Here is a 26,403-nt window from a genome sequence, read left to right as displayed (position 1 = left end):
CTCTCAGGTAAAGTTAGATACCTGACTGGCTTGAAGCTGTGCCCCTTTCTGTCTGCTGAGAGCATTTTCTACACTTTTCTCTTTCAAGAGCTGAAGGAAGTAGAGCGTAGGAATGGTGTTAGGCCCCCTGAACTCACTTGGTGAGTGTTTGAAAGGGCTGCAGTATTTCAACACCCTCAGCAGAAGACAACAAACTTCTCAGGAGGTTGAATAGATTTTATTTGCAAATTTTAGATAATAAAGTACTTGGCAAATTTTAAAGCAACATCCAATTAAAGCAAGGCACTTCACAAAGCACTCCCTTAGCAAACTCCAATTTTAAGTGACGCAGATTTTGAGAAAAGGAAGTCGTGAGGCTGGGGCTGGGAGGTGATGGCTCGGCAGCACCACCTACCCAGAACTTGCCCTGCTCCCTGCTCTGAGCTTGCACTTCTGCTGTTTTGAGCCATCAGTCTTTTCTCCATTCTGCTACAAATGGGCAGCACTAAATAATCATGCTGTTTACTTTTCAAGTGTCCTGTTAGGATACTGAAAGGATAAATTTACAGCATAAGTATGCACATCTGTTTCTATTAATGTTTTGATATTCTTGAAAATCAATCTATTTTTAAAATATTGACTCACAGAAGAATGTGTTAGTCAAACATCTGTTACAATTTTTTTATTGTTACTCTTCATACTCATGTTCTGAGTTCAAGAGACCTAGATAAAACAATAGTTCTTAATTAAACAGTGAGGCAGCAGTAAAATGACTATTTATTCTTGAGAAAAAAAGCAAACAAAATAATCATTAGAAAGCCCAGTAAAAGAGAAGGCAAATTAGTTCATGTTCACCAGAATAACAACATTTTGGTCAAATACTAAGAAAAAAAATTTATGCAAAGTAGAAGAAAGAAAGACATAACCAATGAAATTGACACTGTCTTGCTCAGACCCCTCTTCATAAATTCTCAGACTGCAAAACACATCATGCACACTAGAAGTATTTTGGAATTAATAACAGTATTTTAGAATAAATACATCTAATAAAGAGTAAGAACAAGTCATGGTATAAAAACAGTAAAACAATGCTTAATGATTTTTTGTCAGCTCTATTTACAAATGCCATCCTTTGTTCACAGGACATATAAATTCCTTTATTTATGCAAGGAGGCAAGAGTAACACATTTTCCAGCCTTTCCACAGAAGCACCACAAGATTGCTGCATATTTTATTTACATTGTGCTGGGAGACAGAAGAGACTATACTTGCAATAAACTCAAATTATTATGGGCTCAAGACTCACCTGCAGTGAGATTATGAGACTGTACCTTGCTTCCTGTTATTGACATGCCAGACATTAACACAGAGCAGTGGAACAAAACTTTCACTGGCTTTGCAGCAGATTGATACAAGAACAAAGCAACATAGACATTAGCTTAAATTAGTATCCATTTCAACTGTTTACAAGAAGCTTTCATATAGCCTTAAATAATTTAAGGTATATAAGCTCTGTGTGTTATTTTCAAGTGATCTTTAGCAGGAGATCTTATCTGACTGTTTCAGAATAGCTACTAGCAAAAGAGAAAACTATTGAATAAATATTTGCAGATTACCTCTTAAAAGCTTAAGGAGCATGATTTTTTCATTCAAAACATTGTTTTGTATGACCACTGAGATATAGAATTGCACTGCTTGCCATACAAACTACTTCTCAAGCACTGTGATCTTTGCTATTTTGTACTTTGACAACTAGATAAGCAAAGCTAAAATATTACAACCCAATACACAAAACCTCTGTTACAACAAAGGTGTCTTATTCTGATTCATCAAGGGAGCATTCAAAATTAAAATCAGATATTTCTCTGAGGTAGAACTTCAGCTGATTCGTTATCTTGTAATATTTCTAATCCTTGGCAATGTAAGGGCACGGGACATGGTACTGTCCAGCTGCAAAAAAACACGAGACAAACCTTGTCTTCATGGCCACATCCCAATGTGGGCACCACAGTTTATCTGAGGCTGCACAGAGCGTGGTCTCTGACATTTGTTCCACCCAGCCCTTCAGTGTCATTTAAAATGTGTGATACCTAGCTCAGCATTAATACCCTGTGGTGGTTGCTGTGTCTGCACAGATCTACTCAACTTACCCCTGAGAGCTGCCTTGCCTAGCACAGCTGCAATCACAAGGCATCAAAGTTATTATCTTACTACTGATCTTAGCAATTACCTGTATCATGGGAGCAATGCGCGATATTCCTACCCGGTAGCTCTGGACTCCAGCCTCCATGCACCTAAAGCTTCCTGAGCATCCAGATTGTCCTAGTGTGAATGGAGGGAGCCAGTCACCTCCTCACACACTAAACTCAGCAGCAAGGAACACCAATCTGAATCAACAGACACAGCCCAAACATGGGCTAGGGCTTCTGGTCAAGGGCCAGGACCTTGTGGGCTGTTATGCCAGACTCCGTGCCCAATGCAAAAGAGAGCATCCCAGCAGTGAAGCATCCTGTAATGCCTTCTGTGCTGGTGATTGGCACTATGCAGCAACATAAATCACATAAACAACTTCCTTCTCTGCTAGTACTCCTGCACAAACTAGCCTGACGATGACACTTCACTGTGTCTGGGCTCAGGCACGTGCACACACGAATATGCTCAGGTGTACACAAGCACTTCAGCAGCCAGTTCTCAAAGGAATCAGTGCAGTTACACAGATGCATCTATGTATACACACATGATATATGTGTGTGTATATCTGCATAACTGCATCCCTTCTGATGAAGCTACACCACTTTGCAGCAGTGACAGGGCTAACTGCTCTCCTTTCTACATCCAGAGGTGGTCTGCTTCTGCAAGTACTAGGAAAAGAGAGTGCATTTCAGCTCCCTTTAACTGTGCCTTTGCAACATATTCTCACAGCAAGGATGCACGAACAGCTGAACAGCTCCTGATTTAAAGTCTAACAACAACTAGGGAGACAAAAAGAAGTTGGAGGGGAGAGCAGATACTAATAAAAGTAATGGACAACTAGTTGAAAAGAAGCTCTGAACAAGCAAGAAATGAGTGTGTTGAGTAGGTTAGAATGGCACAGAGGTAATTCTAAGGTAATCTTTGTATTTAGGAATGGTATGCATGGGTGCACCTACAAAAAGTCTGATGAGATTTCAGATCTCATTAAGTTCTCAGCTCCTTTCTGCCTTGGGGAAATACATAACATCAATAAATTGGATAATGTTTTGAATGTGCCCTTTATAGTCACAGGCTTCTTTAGGTTGGAAGGTACCTGTAAGATCATGGAGTCCAACTATTAACCTAGTACTACCAAGTTCACACTTAACTATGTCCCCAAGAGCCACATACACTCATCTTTTATATACCCCCACATTGGTGACCTCAACACTTCCCTGGGCAGCTTGGCCAAGTGCATGACAGGTGGAGAAATTTTTCCTAATATCCAATCTAAACCCTTCCTGTCACAATTTGAGGCTATTTCCTCTTATCCTACCATTTGTGTCTTAGGAGAAGAAGCCAATCCCCATCCAGCCACAGCCTCCCTTCAGGCAGCTGTAGAGAGTGATAAGGTCCCCCCTGAGCCTCCTTTTCTCCAGGACAAACACCCCCAGCTCCCTCAGCTGCTCCTCACAGCACTTGTGCCCCAGACCCTGCCCCAGCTCCATTGTCCTTCTCTGGACTCTCTCCAGCCCCTCAGGGCCTTTCCTGCAGTGAGGGCCCAGCCCTGGGCACAGCACTGGAGGTGCAGCCTCAGCAGGGCCCAGCACAGGGGGACAATCCCTGCCCTGGCCCTGCTGGCCACAGCATTGCTGATCCAGGCCAGGATGCCATTGGCCTTCTTGGCCCCCTGGGCACAGCCTGGCTCATGTTCAGCTGCTGTCACCAGCACCCCCAGCTCCTTTTCCATGGGGCAGCTTTGCAGTCCAAGGCTGCAGTGCTGCCTGGGATAGCCTGCCCAGAGAAGCTGACTTAAGTCATGAGGTGGATTGTGGTGCTGCATCCCATCCTCCCTCACCAGCCACACCATAAGCTGAGAAATGCTCATTACTCCTAGGCTCATTAGTCCTTGACAAACAGCACCTGGGCTGAGCTCCTCTTGATTTTTTTCAGACCACTGTCTGCTCCCAGGAATTAGTGCTGTCTAATAAGTACCTGTTTCATTAACAAGCTGATGTGGAAACTTATTTTTCTTGCCTGAATAACAACGCAAGTGGAATAATACTTTTGTGGTTGAACATTCAAAGGAAGTTACCAACTCAAATTGTGGCCATAGAAAAATACTATGATTAAAGCCCACTCTCTTGCGACCCTATAAACAGCAGTCCAAAGTGAGACTTATTCTATATGAATATGAAAATCTAAAATGTCTAAATGATGCATTTAGTAAAAAATCAATACAATAAATTTACACATTTTCTCAGTTTTAATTTTTTAATGGTTCACAGTGTTAGTTTGAAAAAAACATTGCAAAGGGTCAGAAAGAATACAACTCTCCATGCAAAATAAACAAGTACAAGAAGCTTTCTTTCCAAAGCATGTGCAAAAGGCGGCCTTCCTTTCTGGAATGTATTGAGCCCACTTCCAGCACTTTGCTTTTTCTGAGAAAATAATGGGGAAGGGAAGCAGAAAAATAAGGAGAGAAAAGCAGCATATCAATAGGGAAGAAAATAAAGTGGGATAAATAAGAAGGACATACTTACCCTCCAGAACCTAAGAATTTTTACAAAGATAACCTAGCCAAGCCACCCAGCAAGAACCTCCCCTCTCTAATGATCCCTTGAAGGTTGCATTATTTTCACTTTTCACCTGTCTCAAACACATAACTCAGAATATACAGCTTTCATGTAGCTGCTAATCAATTCCTAGAAAGGCCCAAAATATCCCTCCATGTGTTTATTTTTAGATATTGTGATATTAAAACAAACACTGAGATTTAAGGGAAAAAATTGCTGTGATTGAATCAGTGATCTCTGAGCCCAGAGAGACAACAACATCACTGTAAGTGAGAAGTGTAGAACCAACTGAAGAAGCAGGAAAAAAGCACTGACCTAACCAAAGCTTTGTCCTAATTTCAGAGTATGACTCACCTAAGTGAGCAAGGGCTTATAAGAGCAAGCATATATGCATTTCATCTTGGAACACTGTGGTTGAGAAAGTGATCCAACAAACAGGAGAGGTGGAAATCAGTGTTGCTGGCTAAGGAACATTTGCAGAAATTGTTTTCCCATCCTTTCTTGGCAACTAGAGGAACATTGTTCTAAGTTAAAGCAGCTTCCAAACTACAGAAAAAGATCCTAAATGCAAAACTTTACACTGTTTTCACCAAAACAATGCAAGTAATAGCCACAGCATCCAGGGAAAGGCTCAGCCTCCTCATTCATGCTTACAATATATTTTCCATTCCTACACTCCTCTTCCTGTACAGAAAGGAAATGCTTTCTAATCCTATTCACATTTGTCTCACGTTTTTCTATCCCCATAACTCCTGTATCTTTTTTTACCCTGAAATAAATCTGTAGTTGTGCAAACTACAATCTTGTGTAAACAAGACTGATAACATCAAGTCTCTAAATGCTGTAAAAATAGCTCAAAGTCTTAAAATTGCCATATACCCCATATGTGGGGTATATGTTCAAACTGAACATCCCCTTCAAATACAATTAATTTGACTCTATCTTTTTAAACCTGTTATTTAGCAGAGTATTCACTAAGAGCTTTACAATAATGGCCTCTTTCTTGCTAAAAAATTAGTGTGATCGAGTGTTTTACTGCTTAATTGCTGATCTGTAAAATGAAAACTATAATTAGATTTATGACTTAACAAAATCACAAAACAAATGACAAAAGTTATATCTTTCATGTAGAAATACCTAATCCTAAATCATTCACCAGAGAATATCTCGGGAGATTTTACAGACTTAGTGTTTTTTCATTACCTCCCTGAAAAATAACTTTCTAACTCAATGCTTATTCTAACACAAAGTGACATAGTTAGTTGATATTTTTTTCAGTTCAAAATATCAAAACCTCAACAGAGAAACACACTTTTAAATTGAAACAAATTAGAAGGACAGAGCAAGAAGATAAAACTGCAGATTGAAGGATAACTTCTTAAGTTTTGTTTCTCCTGTTGGTTTTTAGGAAACAAACAGTAGAAACAAAAACAGCACAAAATGCTGAGCACTATGAAAACCATGAGAAAGGAAAGGAAGCAACATAGCAAGCATAAAACATTTTCCAAAATGCAGGTAACATAGCAAATATACTCTCATTAAACATAAGAAACTATAAGCCAAACTATTAATTCAGGAGTCAGGATACAAAAAGACAACTCCTGAAATGTAGAACATATTTGTAAAACAAGAGGAACATTATATATAAAACCAGATGAAAAACAATCAGGGGAAATAAGGACAGGAAAGTAGCTCTGCTCCATGTAACTGAAGGAAGGATTTGGCAGATTCTGACACTGTTCAAGTCTGTCCAGGTTTCCCCATCAGAGCTGAGCCTTGGGAACTGGTTGTGTGGGGAGCAAGAGAAGAGCTGCTTGTACTGCTGGATGCTCCTGCAGCAAATATCAGTTTGTTGAGCAGGTTGAAACAGGAGAACTAAGAAGAAATAACAAAAGCTATTTCTTTTGTCTCACTACTGGCATGTCTGGTAAAAAAAAAAAACCAAACCAAAACAAAACAAACCAACAAATACCTCAAACATCCACGCTGAAAGTGAACTCTGACATACACACACAGCATAACAAACTAATTCACAACTATTTGAAGGAAGAGGGTGCTCCCATCCAAATTAATCGAGCTCAGCCACCTCAGAACATGTGACTGCCTGTGAGCAGCAGTGCCCAGGGATATCTCACAGGAGGATTTTATAACAGAGCCCTCTCACACTGCTGACCTTTGGCCACCCTGAACATGTCCACTGTTATGTAAGACTGTGCCAGAACATTTGGTTGAAAAGGAAGTAAGGCACTTAACTGGCTTCTGCATTCATCTGTACTGTGCTCTGGCAAGCTCTCAGAAATAAGGAATTCCCTTGTTTTAACTGAATTTTTAAGGTACGGATTGAACAGTGTCTTTTCATTGAAATCTTCCAGGTTTAAAACTTCCTCATTGTCATTTTCTTCATTTTTAATTGGATTCTGCTGGCATCCACACAAATCACTTGCCACCATTTCTATGGGCTGGACTTCCTTCACTGGTATGAAAGCTGAATGCATTTGACTTCTGGTAAATTGATCAGTAATTATATAAGGCATGGATGGGGAAAAACTTTTAGCAGCTTCATTCTCTTCATTATGCAGTATCTTTTCATCTCTGTTAGTTATGCCTTTTGTATTAATACCAGTACATTCAGAAACATGGTTGTCATAATTTATTAGTAGGGATCCTTCCTGACTTTCTTCAGGAAAACAGTATTCCAAAACATTTATTTCTTCAAAGTCTACGGTTTTGGTCTGAGATGACATTCTCTTCAAAAAGGAATTATTCTGTCAATACAAAGAGATAAATTGGAGAGTTACAAAGGGATACATAATGTATCAGTTCATTTTTCAATAAATAAATTATTGCTGTTTGAGCTCTGTTTAACTCAGAATTTCAGACGTGCACCAGTGAAGAGTTTAGATGCTTTTCAGATGGGAAGCAGTTACATGTGAATGAGTACTAAAAAAGGCAATGTTATTCTGTCCATTTACTAAATGCTTTCATATTAGGTTTTCTGTAAGTAATGAAATAATGAATTTCAGTGAAGGCTCAGAATCAGGTTTGAATTGTGTCCATGTTTTCTTGTCTAACCAGACATTTTGGGAAAAAAGTTTAAATCCCATTATCTACAATTTACACTTTGTGTAATGTGCAAACCTGGTCAACTCCACTCCATTCAAATAAACATTGAAACTTTTATAAGGAATAAATATTCAAAAAATAAAAGGACAGAACTGTTAGTACAACTATATACCAAATCTTATTATATGTTGCAATACTGTTTTTGTGGAGGAGAGAGGAGGTGTGGAGAAGAGAGGAGGTGTGCGGATGTGGAAACCTAATTTAATAGACTCAATAGCCTGTGCAAATTTAATTTACTTCATTAAATGAACCATAGCCACCAACCACTTTGTCACTTCAAAACATTATTTCCCAATATCCTATAATAATTAGGTTAATACACTTTATGAAGATGCATCTTCCCTATTATTTTGGAATACTACAAAGAGCATTTTGTAGCACTGAAGAAGAAGAATGAAACTCAATAAAGGTGGGGGGGGGGTTGGCTAATGAAATGACTGCCAGAAAAGGATTTATTTTCCCTTCATTTGATCCCTTCTTTAACACATAAAATTCCAACTACTACCACAGATGAAGCAAGAGGCCATTCCACTGCAAGACTTTCTTCAGGATTTGGTATATCAGGCCAGCAAACCTTTTTAAACCTATAATTGAGAAAGGAATTTTAGCCAAATTATGAAATAAATAGATTATTAAAAATTTAAAAATCACCAGAAATTCCAAAAACTGCTGAAGTATCAAACTTTCAGAAAGGAAATGTTTTCTATATCAACATAATGCTTTTCAATAAAACTGTTTCCCCATACACTGTTTTTTATTACAAAAGATCTAAACAAGATCTCTTGGGTTACAGAGACATTGCAGAAAAGCCATTTTATATTATATATTATATTATGTTTTATTATATTATATTACTCAATTAAATAGTGTATGAAATAAGAGCACGCCAAAATAAGACAGTACACAAATTCTATTGTGATCATTTTTCAGGGTGTTTCTTCAGTGAAAATCCACCTCAGGTGTATTTGTTCAAGGAAAATTACCCTAGCACTATATCACATTAGAACTACACTGAGTTCCAAAATTAGCAGATAAAGGATGCTCACTCATTTAATCACTCACTGACACTGGGTAGTGGGGCAAGGGAACGAAAACCAGTCCTTAGCTTGACTTTTCTCATGGCAATTTTATCTACACAAGAATATAAACATTCTACTGCATCTGAAGTATTCTTCAGAAAAAAAATTAGTTTTTGCTATTGTAAAAATTCATTATACTCAACACAGATGACGATGTAAAAGGGATGGAATTTATTTCTTGAGTTGTACTTACTACCTGGTGCTTCTCCACTTGACAACAGTATTGGTTCTAGTACCTCAGAATGCCCCAAAATAGTTCAGGTTTTTAACCTTCTCATCAGCCAAATAATGCAGTCACTTTTCTTGTGAAAATATTTTATAACCTTAAAAACACCCTCACAGTCATCTTTGCAATATTACTGGATCTCCATGTCCAGAGGAGAAAAATTTAAGTCTATTGGGGGACATTTGTGACAGCACATGGAAGGATTACGAATCATGTGCAGATACAGATCCACACTCAAGGATCAAGCATCCAAAGATCTTCACAGAATGTAATTTCTAGGTTTTTTCCTCATTCCTTTGCAGCTCAAGAGAGGCATCATCAACTAGTAAGAGTTATAGGTAAGACAAGCAATAGGGCCTATGTCCTAGTACCATCCTAGCGTATTAAAAGTGTCTAGAAAGCTTTATTTCCTGGAGTTATTAATTTTTCAGAAACTGACTTTAAGTTTGCTCCCCTCACTTACATGACCATGGAACTGCAAATGGCATATATGCAGCATTTTACATAAACTGATGTAGGTGATACGTAAATCTGTTTCTCCCGTTTATTTTGTTTCAATTTACTAAACTTTCTAAAATTAATACTTATTTTTGGATTACAGCACATAAACTGCAGTCAAAGTATAACCTGTACACTTATTTGTTACTTCAATTGCTTGTCTTCTATTTAGACATCGGTTTTGAACACAACAAAGGCATTTATAAAATAAATAAAAATCCAGTAGGAAATATACTCACACGTGTTTTTTCAAAACACACGTTATCCAAAGGCCTATCAGACACAAAATGCTTATCTCAACAGGTATAGCAATAAAAAAGATATCTTCTTTATCTTTGGACAAAAACAAAGAAATAAAAACCAAAACACCAATTAGTCCACATTGTTGTTTCTTCAGGTATTCCCTTAAGACAGCTAATTTTTAATATCCAAGTCACTTAATTAGCACAATTCTAAAGAGCTCTGTCAAAACCAGCCAAAATTACTCAGAATACTGTAGGACACCCATTCTATGACAAGTTAAAAGACGAGTATTTAGAATCCAACAAGCCACAGTTACTGAGCCAAAAAACCAGATTGTGATGAGATTTTTCAAGATGTTTCAGGAACAGATTTATTGCATTTTAAAATTTCCTTTATTTAACAGAATCACACAATAGGGGGTATCTGTAGATCACTTCATGCAACTTTAAACCTAGATCAGGCTGCTTAGGGTCATACCATGCCAACCTTTGACAGCAACCTAGAATGAAGGCTCTACCACCACTTGGTCACCACGTTTACCTAAATCTGCTGGTCCATGCCACTTCTACCAGTTACAAAAAGATAAATAGCAAATTGAGTGCAGGAGATAGATTTTAAACTACAAAAAACATTAGTTACTCTGGCTGAAACACTGCTGATTTCTGAGCTAATTTCAGAGTACCAGAGGCATTTAGGAATATACTGAGAACATTCTTCCTGAAGTTGAAATGAGGAAATGTTATTCTGATCTGTTGTTAATACACCTTGTCAAATCTGGCTAAAACAAATAGTCAAAGAGAGGAAAAGGCATTTCCCTACACACTCGCTGGTCACAACTTCTGCACTCATTTTCCAGTTAAGCTTATATACCAGAATAGGTGAAACACAATGTGTGGTTTTTGTAAATCTCTCAGATGGAAAAGTCTACTTTGTAATGGACTGTTAGGCATCCCATCCCATAGCTGCATACACACTGCTGCTTCCACAAACAACCATAGTACTCCACTGCTTAACTGACAAGGAAATAAAGATTTTTGGGGTTGACTTCTAATTCTGAGGGTTTTTTAGTCTGTGAGATTGTCAGTGAAATTAAGTTAAATTCAACTACCAATTTGCCAGTTCTTCCTTGTTTGGTCCAACACTACTTAAAAAACAAACAGAAGTTAACAAATGCCTAGACAACAATGTCCTGTATTTCTTATTTCCAAGCCCATTTTTTAAAATAGAAATAAGTAACTGGATTATTACTTACCCAGTTTTAAAGTCTTGAAGGTTTTTGGCTCTCCAATGGTTCCCCCAGCTTTGTTGCTTGCCATAATCTGAACAGTATATTGTGTATTAGCCTGTAAGGACTTCAGTCTGTATTGTAGAACATCAGAGTTCACTGTTTCATCTTTTTAGGAGATTTATGTAAACACACAAAAGTAATGTTATATCAGGGAGCTGTACACTTAGCAACTTCAGCAATAACAGATCACAAACTATTTTAAAGGTAACTTGAAACACAAAGCAGCCTTACTAATCCTTTAAAAGATGAAACCTAAATTACTGAACAATATTTATCAATACTACTTAAAAGTTTGAGGCAAAAACCTGAACCATTATGTATTTAGTTTTAAAAATAAATACAAATATTTTTGCTAATATTAAAGATAGGTGAACTATATTCTCCTGCAGATTATCAATGAAAATTGATAATCTTCAGGAGAACATAGAAAAGAAAGTGCTTTGAGAACTTTATTTCCTCAAAATAGTTAGCTCAGAAATTAGGAACTTCAAATAATTTCTGTAGCTTGTGAAATTCAACTATATTTCTACTACATGCAGTTAGACACTGATCATCCAAAAGGATGTCATCTATCAACACTGGGATACCACCCCAATAAAGTCAAAGGAAAGTCAAAATCAAAAGGAATTTTTTTCCAAGTTTCAAAATGCTTTTATGAATAGAACACTGTTTCCAGTGTATTCTCCAGTATCGAAATTAATGTAATGTGCTTCACCTGTAATTTTTTTAAGCAGGGCATAAAAAAATCCTATTAACAGTACCAAATGCATCTTCATAAAAAAATCCTACTAACAGTACCAAATACATTTTCATATAAGAAATTACAGTCACTAAAACATTTCCTGGTGCATAACATCAAAGGCAACTCATTTCCTCAGTCAGTTCTATTGAGAAACACCCAGGAAATAGTTATGCTGCAATATGTCCCAAGTTAAAATAAACTGAGTTTCTCTTAAGTCATGAGTGGGAAAGTGAAGTTCTAGTGCTGGAAGGCCATTAGTGAAGTCACCTTGGCACACACCCCCACATCCTACTATTATCAAGAACACATGACATCAGAGAAGCCTCAAAAACCATCAGTACAGCATGTTTTGCCATTTAAATTTCACTCCCTTGCGCTGGTATTTACAACTAATTTTCTAAAGAAAATAATCTGAATTTCTAAAAGGGACACAGCCTGCTTCACATTACGAGTAATATGGAGAAATACAGCTCTGTACCATGAGGCTCCGTGTCTCACAGATGATCCTGCACAAAGCTGTCAGCGTTAAATTACACAGAAACCAACATAATAGGAAAAACTGTGTGCAGATGACTAAATCTCACAGAAGTAATTAGCTTTCTCTTTCACATTTAAAAATTACTGGGAATTGCCCTGGTCTGAACTGGATATCCATAAGAAACAAGCATCACAAGATTTGTAAGTCTGAAAACTTTGCAAAAGAGATTGTGTTAGGTGCCTGATTTTTAGACAATGACGTCTAAAAAAGAAAGAAAAAAACCCAGTTCTGAAGCACTGAATGATCCAACAGCTTTCTTCATAAACTATATAGGAAGAAAAGTTTAGGTCACCCAAACACTTTTCATGAAAGCTTCTGCTGAAATTTAAACTAAAGGAATTTTGAACAGATACCGTTACACTGCCAGATTGTATGGACACTATTCCTGAGGTAGAGATTAGGAGTATGCTCAAATTTATGCTATCAGCCTCCAGACCAGAAAAGCCATGGCAAGCACAGAAAATCAAACACATCTGAAGAAACTGATCTAAAATGATGTCCATATAAACTATTCCTTGACAGCTTATTTTAGTGTTATTTCCAAATTTGCTTTTAATATAAAATTGACACTAAAAATACTTTAGCAGAAGATTTCCACCATACTTTTCCAGAAACTGAAGGCATATCCTTCCAAGGACAATTATGAAACCTATCAATTCACTGAACCCTTATGATCTATGACTTCACACAGAATCTATGATTCTCCAATATATTTCAGCTTCTCTACTCCTGTCAAGACTTTTTTCATTGACTTTAAAGGTGCCTCAAGATAGAAGAGAGATTGAAAATTTCATAATCCTGTTGGAAGTATTGTTGTTTAATCTGTACTTACTCAATTCTTTTCCATTTTTGGGTTTATAAAATACTGTATAGTTAGTGATAAAGGTGCCTCAAGATAGAAGAGAGATTGAAAATTTCATAACCCTGTTGGAAGTATTGTTGTTTAATCTGTACTTACTCAATTCTTTTCCATTTTTGGGTTTATAAAATATTGTATAGTTAGTGATAAATCCATTTCTTTTAGCCTTTGAAATCTCATTCCACTTTATTGTAACTTCATTTTTCCCCAGAATGCCTGTATCAGCCACAGGTCCTTCCGATGGCTCTACAGAGAAACATTATGAAATAGCAAAAGTAGTAAAATAGTCATTAGTGTTTTCTGCCTATGTTATTTTACACATATCAGTAACATAAGAGAAAACACATGCATGAGAAAATACGCAAACTTAGTGCTCTGACACTGTCCTTAACTTTCCTCACTCTCTTTAATGCAGAAATTCTTCTGATAAAACTTCCCCTCGCCTATTATGGCATTTGCATAGTTTCAGGTGTTATTGTATTAAAATACTTAGATGTCATTAAAAGGCTTTATTGTTACAACGTCAGGGAGAGTTCAAGAGGAAAATTATCCTTTCTCCTGGGGGGGGACTCAGGCGCAAGGCCAGTGCCTTTGCAGGAGATCTCTGGCTGAGCTGGGATTCAAGTGGCATCTCCTGATGCCTTGCCCATCACACTGAACAAAGCCTTTCTGCTTACACAATACCATCTCACACACCCTGCTCATAACTTTGAGGAGACTTTCTGAAGAAAGAGTTCTCTGTGATGCAGTTTTAAAACTTCCTTCCCGTTCTCTAATAACCTTGAGTGTTGTCACAGCTACCTAAAAACAGGAAAGCACTCAAAACCCATTTCTGACTGTGCTAGTAATTATCACTGAAACAAAAAATAATCCATTGCCTCCCCCCAGTCATTAATGCTCTTTAGTGGTTCATTGTACTATGTGTGCCTGCACATTTGCATAGACACACACACCAATCAACATTTTCACATGGAATCTTAAAATTACTGGTAAACTACATTCTTACAGCTGGTTGTATAAATCACTGAATTCACAATAAACTTCTACAAATAAAGAAACTTTACCCCTTCCTCTAGCAAAACACTACTTCATCCAAAGTTTCTGTCCAATTACAAGCACCATGTCTTAACATTTTTTACATGCAAGAATACAAATGTTTTATTACATTATAAAATCTAACAAAAAGTAGGCTTTTAAAACCAGCCATTTTAATTTATGAGTAGAATTTCCTCATATATTGACTGACAAATGTAATCAAGCATTAAAATCAAGTATAATTATATATCTAAATGAGCTTTTAAACATTGAAGAGATAGCTAGTTTAAAAAATTCTTTCATGTTCGTAGTTACACTTTTTCCAAATGCTTTGTATACAATATGTAAACTTCACAGAAAATTGGTGGGTGCAAGCAGCAATGTACCTGTATCACAAGATGAATACTTTCTTATAGACAAATTTTATTGCTGAACAGAACAGAAATTAGGAACCCTGAAATCTGGGGGTCTTTCCACCACCTTCATCTCTTTTTCAAATAACAGTAGTACCACATCACTAAAAGATAATGCATCCTGAGAAACAGACTACAACACACATTTCACAACGTGATTACTTTAAAATACCTACTTTTTTCTTCAGCATAGATTTGTGTGTAAGATGGAGCTGCTGCATTACTTCCATAAAGAGGATACACCAAGATGTTATAGCATATAAATGGTTTGAAGTTTTCTATAAAGGAAAGAAAAGAATATTTACATACAATCTCTATGTGATATTACTACAATGAAAATAGACTAAATCACAAGAGAATTCTAAATATTGTGTTACTGACTATTTGCTTCTACTGTCTAGCAAGCACAATATGCAATTATTGACTTGAATGCTCATTACTAGCTTTAACACACTTTTTTCATAGCAGTATTTGTAAGACCACATGGTTTCTGCATCATTTCTCACTAAAAATACTTTGAATGGGAAATTATACTTCAGCATCATACAACTTCTCTATGTAAATCCACTTACTCATCTCTAAACCCTCTATGGTCTCTATTTTCAAATCACCAGTACAAAATTACACTTGAAGGTAGCATTTTTAATTTCACATATATCGATGTTTAATGTTTTGCAAGAGACAACTTTGTCTCATACATCAGATTGAAAAGCAGTGGGGTCCCCCACTCTTACCACTCAGGACCTGAGGGAATGACAAGTAACTGTGTCAGGAAGGCTTAGGCTGGATATTAAAATGAAAGGTTCTTCACCCAGCGGGTGTTTGGGAAACTGGAACAGGCTCCCCAGGGAAGTGGTCACAGCACCAAGCCTGGTGAAGTTCCAGAAGGGTTTGGACAATGCTCTCAGAAATATGGTGTGATTTTTGGGGTCTCCCATGCAGGGCCAAGAGTCGGACTTCAGTGATTCTTCTGGGACATTACAACACAGAATATTCTATTATTCTTATTTCTACACTGATGTTCTAGTCATGTTAACTGCAGATCTTCTGACCAGCCTGACTCAAGGGTACAGTTGTTGCAAGTGAGATCTCTCCAGCAGAATTTCATGTTTCAAGACATAGTTCCAGCTTCTGGACATGAAGTTTTGAACTCTGAACAATCCAGGAGCCAATTAATCAGCTAGGTGTACCCACCACTTACAACAGCTCCCATCAGCTCTGAGAGGACATATCTGTAGCTTTACATCCCCTGGCATGAAACCAGTGTAAAGGGATTCCTAGATCATTCCTCTCAAGCTCTGCACCTTGCTAAACAAGAATAATGGCTACCAACAGATCCCTGCATGATATCAACTTTCTGCTGCTCTTTCAGTCTATTACACCTATTACAAATTATATATACATTACTCCAGCTGGTTTTAGCTAGGGTAGAGTTAGTTTTCTTCCCAGCGGCTGGCATGGGGCTGTGCTTTGCATTTGTGCTGAACAAGGGGCTGACAATACAGAGATGTTTTTGTTATTGCTGAGCAGAGCTCACACAGAGCCAAGGCCTTTTCTGCTTCTGCTGCTGCCGTGGTGGTCTGGGAGGGGACTGGGGGTGCCAGGGAGGCTGGGAGGAGACACCGCCAGGACAGGTGACCCAGCTGAGCAAAGGGACATTCCAGACCACGTGGCATCATGCTCACTACATAAAGTGGGGGAAGAAGGGAGGACATTTGGAGTGAGGAGTTTGTTTTCCCAAGTCACTGTTACATGCAATGGGGCCCTGCTCTCCTGGACTCCTGAACTCCTGCCTGCCCATGGGAAGCAGTGAACTCACTCCTTGCTTTGCTTTGCTTGTGTGCAGGACTTTTGTTTTCCCTATGAAACTGTCTCCATCTCAACCCACAAGTGCTCCTGCTTTTACCCTGTTGATTCTCTCCCTGATCTCACTGGCAGGGCAGTGAGCAAGCAGCTGTCTGGGCTGGGCTGTTTGCTGGGGTTAAACCACAAGAGTAAAACTGAGGTGATGACAGATTTGATTGGTATGTACTAGACTGAACTCACAGCTGTCAGTGCTGTTCAGCTAGTGATAAGCAGGCTCCTGCACTTGTCACGGGGGTCATTTGCCCGCCTGGGTATTAGAGTCTGTCAGAGTTTTGCTTTTGCTGCTTGCGGTAGTGCTGCACTACTTAACACATTACTGATTTGTGCCTGAGAACATTTTGATAACAGCCATGGGGATGTGCCAGGGCAGTGCTGCTGTTTCTGTGCTGATGTTGTGGACAGGCTGGAAGTCAGCGTGAAATTGAGCCAAAGTGTGATGGCGTCCACAAGGGAGACTGCAGCCTGTGGAGGACTCCACACCGGAGCAGGTGGATGCCTGAAGGAGAATGTGACCTCAGAGGGGAGCCATACTGGAGCATCTGGGGGTAACTGCAGCCAGTGGGAAGGACCCATGTCAGAGAAGTTGAGTAAGGACTGTCTCCCATAGGTGGGAAAAGTAGGGAATGTAAAGATTCCTCTGCAACCTGTGGTGAAGATCATGGTGAAGCTGGCCGTCCCCCCTGCAGCCTGTGGAGGAGAGAACTGTGATGTTCTCTCACTAAAACACATGAAAGAGCATGAGCTTTTCCCATATTCAATCTTTTTTTTAAATTCTAGATTTCTCAGATAGAAGAGTCACATCAGTCACAGGCCTCCCTACTGGCAGAAAATCAAGCCACAGAACTGCTTTAACACAAATTCTGTAGCCTAATCTCATATGAGAGCAAGCACTATCTTGGATGTTGCATGAAAATTTGTAAGACTAAAAAATGCTATTACATTAGCAGCAGAGATTTCAGTAAAGTATGTAATAATACTGTTATGTTTAAAAACAGCCTGAGGAAAGCTGAATGAGTTCATCCTTTCCAATCTACCTATAAGTACATGTACATCTGTACATTGTTACAGCTGTAACTGATAAACATACTTTTGTTAATTTTCCACTTTGTAGAATTTGATACATATTGCCATGATCTACCAAAAGGGTCCATCTCCAACTCCTCATACCACTCAACCACGTATTTGGTTGTTTCTGGTTCAGAGGTTTTCCACTGCACCACCACTTCTTCATTTGTTGTAGAGGTCACCACTTTTTCAATCATCTGAGAGGCTAAAAATTTAACAGAAAATATCAGCAATTGTCTTCAGAAAAACTTGAAAAACACATACAGAATTCAAGAACCAGTCTCTCTTTCAGAATCCAAATTTTGCAGTGTGTAAAACTTTACAAACCAAATTACTACCAATTTTGCAGGTAGCTTATAAGTAATTTTGATTGAGATGACAAAGGCAATGGAACAGGAAAACAAGTCAGCAAGGTCAAGAATGACACTGAAGCAAAGGTGAATTCTGCATCAGCCTGCAGAATAGAGGTAATGAGAGTCTAAGTGAAAATCCAACTTGGCAAAGCAGAGGCAAAAAAGACCTGATGAAGCAGAGAAAAAAAAGAGATGCATCTGGTGGGGGGAAAGCACATCACAGCGTGGAAAAATCAGGAAAACCTTTGTGGTGGGATGCAAAAGTGGATAGGGAGGTAGTCAGCAACCTCTAGGACAAAATTACATTAAATCCACATATCCAGTTTTCTGATTAGAAATGGAATTTGATTGATTGAGTTCCAGGGGGGCACTTGCACTTACATCATGAACAACTCTTGTTAGAAGTGATTCAAGTATGTCAAATACAACCTGTCTGTCAGATCATGGCTGGCAGCAGAATGTTGCAACACAAAGCAGCATCAGAATTAAACATAAGAGCCAAAGAGCAACTCTTGTGCTAGATCAGGCCAGCTTCCTAACCCTGGCAGTGGGTGGGATGGGTTCTCTGGGAATGCATATGAAATGAGAATGAACACAAGGCTTCTCTCCCTGCTTCCACTAACGCAGCGTAGAGACTTCTATTTATCATATCTTTGAGTGATTGTTGAACACTCTGCAATAGTGCCCTGTGGTAACCAATCTTCTGAGCTAACAAAGGGATCCAAAAGAGTTGGGTAGCATTCCTGTCACCCTGGTTTTTTAAGATTTTCTAAGCCTTCTGATTCTTGTAGTGAACTTTCTCACACACTTTCTGTAAATAACTCATTGTTTTGCATTCCTTTATGGAGGAAGAGAGAGCTGATGGACTGTTGGTTTGACCAGTGTCATTGGAGAGGTGTCATTGTCACCCTCCAATCCGCTGTCACTTTTGTAAAACTATAAATATTGCAGTCAGAAAATAAACGTCCCTTTTTTTCCTTCACCTTGAGAGGAGTGGTGTGCTTGTGTTCTTTCGTGTTCTACAGCTACACATTCCATAAATTTATTTGAGAGGTGCAAAGTTAGGAAAAATACTAAGCCAACCAAAAAAACCCTAAGAAAGTAGTACAACAGAAATTCAACAAGACATCACAAAGTATTCATATCTTAACAACTGTATTTCAAAACAAAAGCCCCAACAATAATTGTCTGTAACAGAAATATGATACATGACAGCAAAATACAAGATACATATGACAGAAGCCCTTAGCATAATTTTGCTTCACTATATCAGAACTTAAAAAGATGTAATGAAAATCACTTTTTCATTAATGAGAAAAACATGACATTGAAAAATCTTACATTTTTCATCAGGGGATGGAATCCTCAAAATAGCTTCAGGAGACTCTCCAGCAGAGTTATAAGCAGTGACAGATATTATATGTGCCTCTTCATTTAAAAGTAAGGTCATTTTCTGTTCAGTAGAATTGTTTGTCCTTTTATGTGCAGCCTTGTTCTCTGGAAAATACTGTATTTTGTAGCCTAGAATTCTCCCAGAAGGCGGAAAGCTTTTTAATGGCTATTAAAAAAATACACAGTAGTAAGTGTTTCGCAGTGTTACCTGCACAAGCAAAAATATATGCTGTATTAAAGATTAAATTACAAAACTATTATACTGTATTTAGAAAAGCAAGGTATTTTTTTCAGGCCCATCTTCAGGACAAACAGCCACCAGAACTTCCTTGATGGATTTCAAAAGTCAAATGCTGAGATTTGAAATGTGAAGAGCCTTTAGACACTTTACTAGAAGATTAAAGTGCATTTAAACATGGCTTTGGCAAACTGGATTATTTAAATGCAGTTTAACAACTTTCAATGAGATTTTCCAGTGATCTGAACACAATTAAATGCTCCCTTTCCACACAGATTACAAAACTCCATTCATCTACCATTCAGTAAACAAAAGCCTTTTCAATTCTAATTTAGTTCAGTGAGCTTTTTTTGTTCTGATAACATCAAATGCCTCTGGCAGTTATATGTCCTACAACACAGAAATACTTAAATACAACATCAGCTACAGGATATCAATACGATTACCAATTCACAAAAAAATGCATGTACCTTCCACATAAGATGTACAGATCTATTTCTAGATGAGCGTGAAGACTCAATTACTCTCCACAAATCCACTTTTCCTGAAGGAGCTGTTTTAAGAAAAAAAATCCACTTGCAATTTGTTGCTGTATTAAAAAGATTGTTTAATATGGTGAAAACAATCAAAAGGTTTCTCTAATATGGTTAAAAAACTCAATAGGTATCAAACATAGAGTCTAAGAGAAACTTACTAAAAGTAAGTTTTATCTTCTGTAGTACAATGCCTTTTTTTCCCCAATTAGGTACTTCTTTCTTTCTATAAGTTTCCTGCTGCTTGCTTTTATTTGTTCAGTTCTAGAGTCTCTCAGAAGAGATTTTCTAGTCTTGTTTTAACACTGGTATTTTGATTTCTCTATTTATAATTTATTTCATTGAACACTCATGCTGCACTACTTTTCTGCTACTATCTTAATTTGCTTTGTTAAATCTTCATGTACACTCTTAATTTTCCCTCTCTTCAGTGTCTACTCATCTGCTTTCTTCCTTAGTCCTATGTTGTTTGAATCACTTTTCAAATCTCCTCCAATACTTGCTGTTGTCGTTCAGTTTTCCTCTTCTATCTTTAAACAAAATACACATGTTCTGTTTAAGCAACAGGATTCTAAATTCAATAGAGGATAATAGGCTGTAACACAGTTTTTCCCTACTAAATCCTAATGCCTCCAAGTATAATAGAAGAAAACTTCCACAGGTAGGCAGCTTACCATTTTCTTCTGTGCTTCCATTTTTCTCTCCACTCCATCCACTCCAAAATGCTGACTCATTATTGACACACCGAATGGCAACAGAATAGTCTGTGGAGTCCCACAGACCTGTGAGATTACACGATCCTACTTTCTTCTTAGAATTCAGTGAGACATTGACAAATTCCTGGAAATAGGAACAAGAACAAAAACTATTTGATATAAAATTTAGTGCAGATATATTACTTATTTTTTTTAATTACTTAAGAAAACACAGAAGATGCAGCTTTTGTGTATACCACCTCACTTCTCTGCAACTCAAGATTCCTTGTTTTAAACTCCATTTTTCTGTGCAGCACCTTTGTTCCTCCTGTAAAACTCCAGGGTTTGAAAAACTTGATCCCAAACCTGTGGCTTGAACAGGGAGCAGCTCACATGTGATTCCAGAGCAGCTGTGCACAGAAGCTGCTGGAGGGAGGAATGCAGTTCCCACTGGTGGGAAGCAAGTGGTTATTGCTAAAGCCATTACTACAATAATGTCCCACAGCAGCATCCTGGGGGACGCAGTGATTCCCCCAGTGATTCCTCACAGTTTGTGAGTCAGCGGGGTACTTGTCTCCTGTCTTGTGCATCTTTTCTGAGTTACAAGGCCTTCTAGCTGTTAGCCATAAAACAGTGTAGCTGTGGGCTGCCCCAAACATTATCAGCACAGGATTAAAATAAAAAGGTAAACAAAAGGACAAAAAATTCTGGTACCAAGAGGTAAAAAATAAGATGAAGCCTGTTAGTGGTGAAGGAAGATGGGAGTGTAAGAAATAAATTATGTGTTATCTTTTCAGAAAGGTAATGACAATGAGAGTCATTTCTTTGTCTTGAAAGGAACTTCACTCCAACACCCCCAACAGGGCTAAAACACAGTGAAGAAATTCTTGGCTTCCATCAGTTGAACCTTCCAATGAAAAATGAATCAGTCTATAACAATGCAGAGTGTACTATAACAACTATAACAAATGCAGACACTCACTCATAAGAACAACATAATGGGAAGTGCCTAATGTAACTGAATATTTTGGTCTGTTCTGATCTCAAGAAACTCACTGTCAAAAAATACCTGCTGCTAAGGGAGTGAATTCAGGGGTCTCCAAACTACTGTAGGTGATAGATTCTGCAACAAATCTAAAATTAAAAAGGCTCCAAAATTATTATCAGCCTCTGGCAGAACCTGACATAGAATTAGAGACATGTTGTACTAGGTTTTAGTTAATTGCCAAAAGGCTGTTAATGATATTGCATTAAAATCAGAAACTTAGAAATTTAGTATATGCAAGAACAAAAACATGTCACATGTTTTTCACTCAGTAAAAACAGTTCACACCAAACTATTTAGACTGGTTTGGTCAGATAACTTTAAAGGCCAAGAAGGTATTTGTCATTTGTGCAAACCATTTTTCCTTAGGTTTTTCTGGGGGTTAGTTTGGGGTTGGTTTTTGGTTTTTTTTTTTTTTTTTTGCCTATATGTGCTGGCAAAGAAAAGCTCCTAGGCCTTTACTAGTCATGGATAGCTCCTGCTTCTTCTGAAATGTCTGCGTGAAAATGCAGGTGTGAGCAGAGGAAGCAAATGGACATAGGCTGTATTTGATAGCAAAAAAAACAGACAGGTTTTCTAATGCAGGTGCTGAAAACTAGACAAAATACACAATCAAGCTGTAGCCCTCCAAGGACTATGAGGTCCTTTCCAAATGTTGAAAACATAAGGACCTCACAGAATGTGTCACAAGGATGCCAGTGCCTTGGTTCCAAAGAGATAAACATCTCAAATAGGTCTTTTAAACAATCGTTAGTTCCATTCCTACTACCCCAACTGTACCTGAGCCATACTGCTCATCCAACTATCCCGAATCCAAGAACCAGTATGTCATATTTACAGTAATGATGCTTGAAAATATGAGAACGATGCTAAGTAAGAAACATCTTTAATCTTATAAATGTTTTTAAAGCTCTGATGACTACTTTGATGAATTTTTCTCTCCCAAAATTATACATGTGGTACATAAAATAGTAAGATCAAGGCAGAGATCTCAGTTCAATGAACTTTAAAAAACAATCCAAGAAACTTGGGCAGTTCTTTAATCTGGAAGAAGAAACAGTAAAACTACAAATACAATCCCTTCCACATTGAAGACCATAGGAATAGATAATCTGAAATACGCAGATACTGGGGGTTTTACAACCATTCCATTTAAGTGTCAGAGAGACAAACTATGAAAAGAACTTCCCATATTTTTCATCTTGCAAAATTTTTATTTTCATTCACTTTAAAATAAATTTAACATCATTCCATATTAATCAGATTCAAATGCTGCAGTTCTAAGTGAGTGCTGTTTTCAACACCAGAATGCAAGGGAAAAAAAATATTGTTACTGACTGCATGTGTAATCCCTTGGCCTAGGGTCATGCCTCATCCTTCCACAGAGTAATACTGAGAAGCACAATATGTATCAAAACAGATAATGACCAAAAGAAAAAGGACAAATAACCCTAGAAAACCAAACTGTGTTCTTAAGACCATGCACCTCTGATAACATTCCAGTAAAATAACAAGGTTATTATCATTATTTCAAACACTTGTTGCCTTTTTTCAACTTAAATTCTTATAATATTAAGAAGTTAGTCACAAAGAAGCTGCCATGCAAAAGAAAAATGACATAACTTACGGTAAAGTTTGAATACAAGTTTCTGTATTGAACCTGGCAAATAATATGTTTTAAAGGGATAATCTTCTCAGGCATTTTCCAGGTTACTGTAAGTAACTGCTTTATACCAGGGATTTTTTTAACTGAAATGATTTCAGGAGGGGCAAATTTCTCTAGAATGAAGAAACAAGAACATTAATAGAGGAAAATGCTTCTATAAAAGTTCAGAATTTCTCTGTCTGTGTGTGTTCCAAGAAGTTAAATCCTTATCCCAGTAACACACATCCTATTGGAGTATTTATGTGATGGTTTATTTTATAGGCATAGTTCTACATATGGGAAGTTATCTGTAAGAGAAATTACACATTAACTGATTTAATTACACTGAATTTTGAATAACCTGGTCTAATGGAAGGTGTCCCTGCCCACCCAAGCCTTTCTATGATTCTGTGATTCTATTCACAAACCTGCTCTCAAATAGATGTGCAGACATCTTTCATTTGTATCAGCACTGAAAAATATTACCCAGAGACAACAGCAGAGAAAACAAATGAAGCAGAGCTGGGGCGCCAAAGACAAGACTGAACTGCAGATGAGGAAATAATTCAGCTGGAAATTATCTGATGGGGAGAGAAGTGTAAAGCAGAAAATGGAAAAAGAATGGACTAGCAACAAGAAAAGACATGTCTGGCACAGAGAGTGTAGAAAGTGATGAAGAGTCACAGTAGATCACAGTAGTAGAATACAGAATAAAGGATGTGACAGATGATGAGTGCTGCAGCAAAAAGTATTCCATTATAAGGGTAACTGCTTAACTAGACCATCAAAATGAACAGAGGAGAAGCACAGGACAAAGGGAGAAGAGGTAGACAAAATATTATTATTGATCCTGTGTGCAATTATTACTGCACATAGAACAGGTGGGTTTTTTTAACAGAATGTGGAATAGCTGAGCATATGATGGGTGGAACTTGAGAAATTATAATACCACTACCCACTGCAGCGAGGAGTTGCACTGATACTTGGTACCACTCAGAATTGTTAAAGTAGAGTCCAAGAACCAATTAGTTTGACAAAAAGTTTTAATATATGGCCTTTACTTCTCAATAATTAAAAATTAGTCATTTATAATGGATATATTAGACATTAGCCTAAAGAAATATTGTTGCAGTTAGATGTTGCCTAGCATGAAAACAACACTCTATCATTTTTCACCACCTCACAGTAAGATCAAGAAACTGTTGTAAATTACTGCTGTAACACCAATTGGAAGAATTTTACATGGAAAGGTCATAAATTAAAACTTTATTGATTCTTTTTTGATTACCTATTTTTTGCAAAGGTATAGCGACACACTCTGTTAAGGATGCACCCAAAACATTTTTAGCTTCCACTTGAAAACAAAAATCATTACTATAAACATTGTCAGCATAAGAAAGTGAACACGACTCTGTTCCAGCCGGGCAGGGTTTAACTACATCTGGAGAAGACATCCTGAAAAAGAAAAAATAAAAGCAGTTAGAAACGAAAGGATTTTCTTAGAATAATTCAAACAAATTATTCAAACAAATATAGGCTATTGTTTATATATCTTTGAGGATGCAAGACTTTTTCACCAGGGAACATTTTTAGATGACATGTTTGTGCAAACGAATACCCTTAGTTAATTTCCCTGTCCCCTTGGTACCAGTGCTTTTGTAGTCACAGGCTAGGGAGATTACTCAGCTAGGGAGACACTGGATTAAAATTTATGTTTAGATTTGGCTGCCAACAGTTCTGCAATACAATTCGCTTTGTGGTTAATAAGAAGTCTGTGCTTATACAGGAAGGAATAATACTGAAATGTGCTTTCAATGGCTGTTTTAACTTCTGGCTTCACAAAAGCAGCTAAGTTATAAAAAATAGAAACACCAGAAGTAGTAAGAAAGTTCCACATTAAAAAAATGGAAGCTTAAAATGTCAAAGCTAAAATGGAGATAAAACTAAAAAGGTTTTCCTAATCTATCATTTAAATGACAAAGAGAGTATACACTAGTACAATATTAAAAAGTACCCTCCAGAGTCTGAATTCATTGCCACTCTCAAGAATAACTTTAGGCATTTTAGAAATCTTTTCATGAGACAATATTACCTGGAGTCTTGGATAGGCAGAAAAAGAGCACCAGCAGAAGCAGCACTATAAAGGAGAGACTGATAAGTGCATCTGGGACAAATCTGGACTATCACCTTCAAAATCCTACCAGAGATCTGCCTTGGAACAACACTGATTTCACCATTTTCACAGTCACTTATGAAAAAGCAAGTTCCTAACCAACATTTAAAATCTAACTGAAATTGAAAGAACTAAGTATCTGTGCTTCTACACTGGAAAGCATGAGACCACTAATTTGTATTTGTAAATAGAAATCCGCAAGCAATCCAAAAGGACAACTCTGGATTTTTTGACTGAAACCTTATGACTCCAAGGGTCACTAGGTTAAATGCTACTGGAGTTAAGCAGAATACTGCAGTAAAGCAGTGGCTTAATGAATTTTGATGGGAATTTTTTAAAGCAGATGAGGAACCAATATTTTTTTATGCCCCCAAAATTAGGTTAGTTCATTACATAGAAAGTTTCTGGGAAACTGTCCCATAAAATGCCTCCATTCACCATGGTCACTCAACTTTCAATCTTATTAGTAATGTTACTTCAAAGAACAAGTGAATATCAGCTCTAAATATAAATATTTCTCTACTGAATATTGGTTGAGAATTATTTCTTTTGGTTGAGGCTTACTTCTTTTATACAGCACACTAAAAAGGTATCAGACTGCAAGTATTTTCAACAATTACCAACCCT

General features: G+C 37.5%; 1 protein-coding gene across 3 annotated transcripts in view; it reads right to left on the bottom strand.

Moving 5' to 3' along the window:
• Positions 1-210: 210 nt before the first annotated feature.
• The window catches only part of IL31RA (interleukin 31 receptor A), a 45,684-nt gene continuing 19,491 nt past the window's right edge, over positions 211-26,403 (bottom strand). For 2 of the 3 annotated variants that reach the window (XM_074533466.1, XM_074533465.1), the window contains exons 5-17: positions 25,696-25,740; positions 24,892-25,058; positions 23,586-23,737; positions 20,893-21,058; positions 20,156-20,238; positions 19,397-19,613; positions 17,725-17,907; positions 14,948-15,049; positions 13,423-13,569; positions 11,149-11,289; positions 9,893-9,986; positions 8,356-8,434; positions 211-7,492 (exon numbers count right to left, since the gene is read on the bottom strand). In XM_074533466.1, the coding sequence (XP_074389567.1) occupies positions 6,872-7,492; positions 8,356-8,434; positions 9,893-9,986; positions 11,149-11,289; positions 13,423-13,569; positions 14,948-15,049; positions 17,725-17,907; positions 19,397-19,613; positions 20,156-20,238; positions 20,893-21,058; positions 23,586-23,737; positions 24,892-25,058; positions 25,696-25,740 (2,197 nt within the window). In that variant the 3' untranslated portion in view covers positions 211-6,871. The remainder of the gene's footprint in view (positions 7,493-8,355; positions 8,435-9,892; positions 9,987-11,148; positions 11,290-13,422; positions 13,570-14,947; positions 15,050-17,724; positions 17,908-19,396; positions 19,614-20,155; positions 20,239-20,892; positions 21,059-23,585; positions 23,738-24,891; positions 25,059-25,695; positions 25,741-26,403) is intronic. The other variant, XM_005489788.4, reaches the window with a different exon arrangement.

Source organism: Zonotrichia albicollis, chromosome Z, assembly GCF_047830755.1.
Source record: "Zonotrichia albicollis isolate bZonAlb1 chromosome Z, bZonAlb1.hap1, whole genome shotgun sequence".
Taxonomy (NCBI): Eukaryota; Metazoa; Chordata; class Aves; order Passeriformes; family Passerellidae; genus Zonotrichia; species Zonotrichia albicollis.
Note: the sequence above shows the minus strand (reverse complement) of the source record. Positions and strands in the feature narration are given on the sequence as shown.